General features: G+C 41.6%; 1 protein-coding gene across 1 annotated transcript in view; it reads right to left on the reverse strand.

Moving 5' to 3' along the window:
* Positions 1-5,080, reverse strand: part of arpp21 (cAMP-regulated phosphoprotein, 21) — a 13,121-nt gene extending 8,041 nt beyond the window's left edge. Inside the window, 3 exon segments of the mRNA XM_039819298.1 lie at positions 114-279; positions 381-542; positions 4,910-5,080. Coding sequence (XP_039675232.1) covers positions 114-275 — 162 coding nt within the window. The 5' untranslated portion in view covers positions 276-279; positions 381-542; positions 4,910-5,080.
* Positions 5,081-6,754: the final 1,674 nt, after the last annotated feature.

Below are 6,754 nucleotides of genomic sequence, written 5' to 3' on the forward strand. Positions count from 1 at the left end.
AGTGAGGACACAATTTGTCATAAAGTGAGAAATGGTAATGGGAGGGGGTGTGGGTTGCATAATTTTAATGTGGTATATTATTAATGTGGCACACTACATTTTGTGTAGCTCACCTGCTGCACCAGCTTCTTACTGTCATGGTGATACTCTTCGTCCTCCTTCTGATTGCAGGAGGACAGACATGGCGGAGGGGAGGGGCAGCTGATGACTTCACATGACGTCACATCACAGGGTTTTAGGAGGACATCTGTACTTTCTACAGCTGCTTCAGTCATCCTTCTAAACAATGCAAAATATGGACTCATGACACATAACGTACAGTATGTTACTGCTGTTTAAAGATATCTTTGCCTGAGTCTGTGTGTGTATGCTGTATCTACCTATCTGGCGTTGTTTACTGGAGAGCCTCACAGGTGAATGATGAGGTCATATATCCCATGTTCCCACAGGACAGCCAGAAATGCAATTATCCTTTCCGCCTGTGCCCGACTTCTCTACTCTTCCGCTCTCTGCCAGCTCTTTACTGGTCAATGGAAAATGGCCTGAAGAGATCGAAAAACACAGAAGAAAATACAGTGTTAGCGGTCATTGTACAACAGAAACACTGTCACACACACACACACACACACACACACACACACAGTTGCCAGAAGATAAAAGCATAGCTGCTGGAAATAAAAACAAGTAGCTAAGCTTGTGTGTGTGTGTGTGTGTGTGTGTGTGTGTGTGTGTGTGTGTGTGTGTGTGTGTGTGTGTGTGTGTGTGTGTGTGTGTGTGTGTGTGTGATACCGTTACACCAGTTTCAGAGCCTCACTGAAGTGCAGGGATGTCTGTTTAACCTCTGTGTGTGTGTGTGTGTGTGTGTGTTAACCTCTCTCTGCTTCCCAAATGCTTTCCTGGCTGACAGTTAATTGCTATTTAAAGTGTATTACTGTAAGTGTTCCTGTGCATGTGTGTGAAGGTAGCATAAAGCCATGTGGTTGTATGTGGTATTTGAATGTGTATTTACATGTGTGTAGCTGAACGCATGTCTGGTGTGTTTGCATGAGTGTGTCCTTAAGCTTTTCTTAGAAACAGCAGCTGTGGAGAGTATCATCCGATCCACCAGCACTGATATTCCCAGAATGCCGAGCTGAGTCTCTGATCCCAGTGGTGAGAATATTGCAGAGACCAAAGAGATAGACACACACAAGAGGAAATGGCATTCCACAATCTTTTCCTGAAGGGCCAACTGCATTCAGTGGGGACACATTCTGCTGTAACACAGACCTCAAGGGGACACTTATTCATGTAACACCTGGGACAAAATAACGAGCTCAGAGGATGCAGAGTCCCATAACATGGTTATTTAACACCCGACTAGAGATTATAGCACTTAAAAAAAAAAAAGACCTCTGTCAGTCTATGTGCAACCAAAGTGGTGTTTATTTCCCAATGCCGCCTCAATGAAACACTATACATGACAGCAGTGATCCCACCCAGCAAAAATATTCTTAGTACGGTAGAGAGGCGCCTGAAATCTCTGCATGTTGGTCTAAAATTTGATAATGGGAACATCATCAAATTCAATGTGGTACTTTACAATTAGAATTGGTTTAAAACATACTGTACTTTATATATTACTGTGTGATAACATAACCCTATAGTTAGCATGTTTTTATTGATATAGCGTATTGATGGAGGTTTTCCAGAAAAAATAGTCATGTGATATGAAACCACCCTGAGTTGAGGGATTATAGAATGGGGCACTGCTCTCAATGAATTGAAAAGATGTGATTCTGTTTTATTTAGACGTGTAATAACTAGTCAATTAATCGATCAACAGGAAATTAATGTTAATTAAAAACTAACTCCATTTCAGTCACAATTAAAGCAAAAATGCCAGACAATTTCCTATTTCCAGCTTTTCATGTGTAAAGAGTTGCTGCTTTTCCTATACTTATATAAAAGAAAATGGAATATCTTTGCATTTTGGATTGTTGGTCGGACAAAATAAATAACCAACAAAGATGTCACCTTGGGATCTAGGAAATCGTGAAAAGCATATTTCAATATTTTCTCACATTTTACAGATAAGATGAATAATTGATCAATCAAGAAAATAATATGCAAAGTATTAGAGCAGAACTGTTTGACAGATGCTGCAGCCGATCTGTATCACTGTCTTAGCTTGGTGGGCTTCTGCATACTACCTAGGGAAGACACCTAAACACTCTTTAGGACATAATAATTTGGGAGACTCCCTAACTGGCCCTAATTGGTTCTTGCTGAGCTGTCCTTAAGCCAAACAGACCAGCTCCATGTGTGCTGCACTGTAACTGACCCTGACATTAGACCTCGCGGAGGGGATGGGGCAAGGGAAAAACAACACATCTCCTTTAATTAATGCAATCAAAGAAATTTTGTGTATAAAATAAGAGAAAGCATGTTGGTATTAAATTGTATTAGAGCTGTGAATTGAGAGCAATACCAGCGAACAGGGACATGATATAAGTGGGAAAGAGAGGGAAAAGAACGACGTGGAGCAGATGCACTACAGAGAAAACAAGATGAATGGGAGGCAAGGGAAGCAGGGTATGAAGAGAGATGAGAAAAGAGTCTGCAGGGGCTTTAAAGGTAAAGAGGGGTGAAGGAAGACGATGGAGAAAGAGGGAAGTGAAGAATTAGTGATAGAGAGGCTTGCAGTAGTCTGCCTCCGGGCTTTTCAGCCGACGGCCGTGAAGAGGGGATTTGAGTGGCGCTACCAGTTTTTGAGCTGAGCGCTGCAGAAGCGGCCGGCCGCCTGGGGAGAAGGTGTGACACGATCATTAGCGCGTGACGGATGGCGGCGGGAGGCAGGGAGCGCCAGTACCCGCTACATCATCATCCATCTGCTGCTCTTCCCGAAGCCTCCAGCCTCAGAACCACCTACTCACCAGGACACCTTTCTTCTCCAGCCAAAAGCTGCCTGGCTCATCTACACTGACACACAGGCAGGCCAGTGGGGAAATATCCAAAAGCTACTTGAGATGGCCATTGTCAGCTCTACCAAGTTACATTAAGTGCTTAAGCCCAGTGTAATTATGTTTGTAATTAAGAAGACCACTGAAAAATGTATCTTGAAAATACCAGGAATATAAATATCAGTGGCAGTTTAACACTGAGGTCGACTATTTTACCTTGTATGCTTGGATTTATTATCCTGCCCTCTGTACTTCTAGACATTTATCTGTACATGTTTCCTCATCTCTAAGGATTTGCTAGTCTGGATTCTTTTTTACTTGCACCCTTCCATCTCCTGAAAACCAAACAGAATAGAAATAGAAAATAGAAATCATCAGTGCCTGTGGTGCTAGAAGCTGATTGTGTTTTGTTTCTAAGGTTGCAGCAGAATTTAAAAGGGGATTTGTGATGTTTTCTCCCTCAGCTCGGAGCTCATTAGGAAATGTTTCAGCAATAGACTCAGAACTAGAGAGCAGGTCTCTTTGGTTTCAAATAATTGAGAATTTTGAGGCAAAGCATTCAGTGCTTTGTTTATCCATAATCTGTACAGGCTTTGCCCCGGAGTCTGTAATTGGACTGCTTTTCCTTTATAAGGGAGTTTTCACTTCTCCATTTTTTTTGTTTTTTATATATTGTTGCATCCTGTGTGCCTGCACCTTTTACATTTGCAGCTGAATTATTTCCCTTCTGTGCATATTTTATTGTATGTCCTTGCTGCTGCATATTAAAGTCATATAAAACAGGGCAAGCATTATTTCACTATCTACTTTAAGACAAGCAAAAAACAGAAAGTAGGCTAGACATGCGAAGAAATGTAGGTTACACCGTCCTTTGAGCAACCACCAGCTTTATTACCAAAGTGACTTGTGGGTGCGACAGCTGTGTCGCTCTGCAGCTGAACTCAAACCTCAAGGCGGGGGGTGGGGGTGCATATATTCAACACAGTACAGTAGCAAGTGCTGGTGTTAAAGGGCTACTTTACACAAAATTAAGTTTCGCAATCGCAACTCTGTATAGTTCAGTCTACAACTGATGGCATCTTCACTGTGTCCCACGTTTAAACGGAGGATGCGGTAAGTAGGCAAACAAACAGGTGTCATCTTCATGCACAACTTCTGTGGCATCCTGTTGACCTACATAAAGGGACAAACCGATAACGGAGCTTTGTGCGATCTACTCGGGATGGGACCCTCCCTCTTGAATGGGTGAATGCAGGAAACCGATGGGAACCGTGTCTGATAGAGTGTGCGTGTGTTTGTGTGTCGCATTACCGTGACCCAGGCTAAGCTGCCACACCGGGCTATTTTTACACCCGGGAGGGAGTGGACCTCCTGCTCCGGGACTTGACCGTGCTGTCAGCTGCATGTGGATCAGCGTAGAGGACGGTGGGCGAAGGATACACAGCAGGAACTTAGTATTACAGAAAGGGACTTTTGTCTTACTGAAACACGGGGTCACATATAGGCAACTTAAATCGCCTTAAAACTCACATTTGTACACTCAAACACACACAAGCCACACGACATATAAAGAGAGGTATCTCTGGTTAAAATCCGTAAAAAAAAATACAATACATTTACTGGCTCCTAAATTAACGTTATCATTCATTCAGCGGTGTCGCTAACGTTACAGACCCGGGGGGAAATGCGACTGATAGCTAGCTAGTTAGAGCCCTTTAACCGTCAACTCAGTAGAATTTGGGCAAAATTATAAATATTTCTTAACCCAGTGTGTTCTTTTATCGCCCTAACCCATGATGTGGTGTGAATAATATCGCAAAAGTACGAGCAACAATTAAGGGACAGCGCTGACTAAAACAGCATCACTAGACAGCAAAAAAGCGTCGATGTCAACCAACGGTTAACGCTAACCGTTAATCAAGCTAGTCGGAGAGATGTCTTCGCAGTGAGAATGTCCGTTATCTTACCGTGAGGTGATGTCTTCCTCCCTCCGTGGGCTTCTGCCGGTGTAGCCTACCAACCTAACGTTACTGCTGTCTGTTGACTGTGAGGTCCGTTGCTCCTCCTCCGTCTTTTGCCTGTCTCTGTCGGGAGCAGGGGGAGAGCACGGGGGGAGAACGGGGGGAGGAGTAAGGAGGGAAAGGAGGAGGGCCGACAGCTCTATGCTCTGAACCCGAAGCCACGCGCCCACACACACGCGAGCAATGCACGAGAACCAGCCCTCCACCAGCCCACTCATCTCCATCTCTGTCCCTGTCTCTCGCTCCCATGCATACTGTCTGTCTCTTTGTCTTCCATTTCCTTTTGAACTCAATTAAATATCTCTTGCTATGCGATATTACTACTGCAACAAATGACTTCAACACTTGAGAGGACACAACAAGAAATACTCTCTTATAGCTTTGTCAACGTAAAGATTTTCCTCGTATGAAGTGGTGGACTCTAGGGCGTAATTTCCACTGGGGACAGGGGGGACATCTTACTTTCTTTTTACTCCACTACATTTATTCGACAGCTTTATGGTTTCTTTACACATTAAGATTTTAGACACAAAACCTACAAGGCACCATTATAGATTAAACTACCCAACATATGAAGTAGTTAAAATTAGCATCCCCTCGACCAGCTACAACTGTTAGTACTACACATTAGTACTCACAAGACCCATTTTATGCATTGTGAGTACTTTTATTTACCTTTGCTTGATATATGCTAATAATATTTATATAGACTACTTTTACCTAATCAACATTTTCAATGCAGAACTTTTACCTGTAATGTAGCATTTTCATATTGTAGTATTGCTAATTTTACTTGAAAAGATCTGAATCAGCTCTCTACCAATGCTCTTATGTAGGAAGAAACAGGAAGTTCACATGGTCAAATTAACACTGTACACCCTGAAAGCATATTAATTAAAGGACAGCCTTGTAGAGTCTGATAAGATCTGTCAGCCTCTCATCTGTTGCCTAGAGATCTAACATTAATCATTGGGATCGAGAACTGTATTTAGATTGGGATTTGTTTATTCAACATACTGGGAATGCCACTTTTATTTCAGGTACTACCAAGTCAAAAAATATAATAATTTCATTGATAACAAGAAGATAGGCCTACTTAGCCAGCCTCTTATTATGATGAAGGATATACATACAACCATTTTTATATACTGCACATATATATATGTCCTATAGATTGTGCAGTTAAGTAAAAAAACGGCCAAAGTTATACCACTCAAACTGGATATTTTTTTACTGTTTTATACACTTTTGGGTGGAGAAAGTACAATATTCCCCTCTAAAATGCTGTGGTGGAAGAAGTATTCAGATCCTTTACTTAAGTAAAAGTACTAATACTACACTGTAAAAATACTCTGTTACAAGTAGAAGTCCTACATTGAAAATGTTACTTAAGTAAATGTATGTAAGTATCATCAGGAAAATGTATCTAAAGTGAAACTACTCAATGCAGAAAATTCATCAAATTTTAGAAGCTGGAAACTGTCAAAAAAGTGTTTAATTGTCAAATCATTTCAGCTGTACTTGTAGGCCTATATATTGTTGGGTGGTTTAAATTCATAATAAAACATTGTATTTTGATGAGTATGCTCCTTAAAAAAAAAAACATGTGTAATACGTATGACAGAGGATGAGACCTCAGTGTCTTCAGTGGTAGCTACAGCCTTGGGCAAGAGACGTGGTATTCTTAACCCACGTCTGTTTGCACTTACCAAAGAGCCCATCTGAAGCTGAATCATCAAGTCTTATCTATCTTTGGTTTCACCACAGCAGACACAAGTAATAAGATATCTT

This window comes from Perca fluviatilis, chromosome 13, assembly GCF_010015445.1.
Source record: "Perca fluviatilis chromosome 13, GENO_Pfluv_1.0, whole genome shotgun sequence".
NCBI classification, from domain to species: Eukaryota; Metazoa; Chordata; class Actinopteri; order Perciformes; family Percidae; genus Perca; species Perca fluviatilis.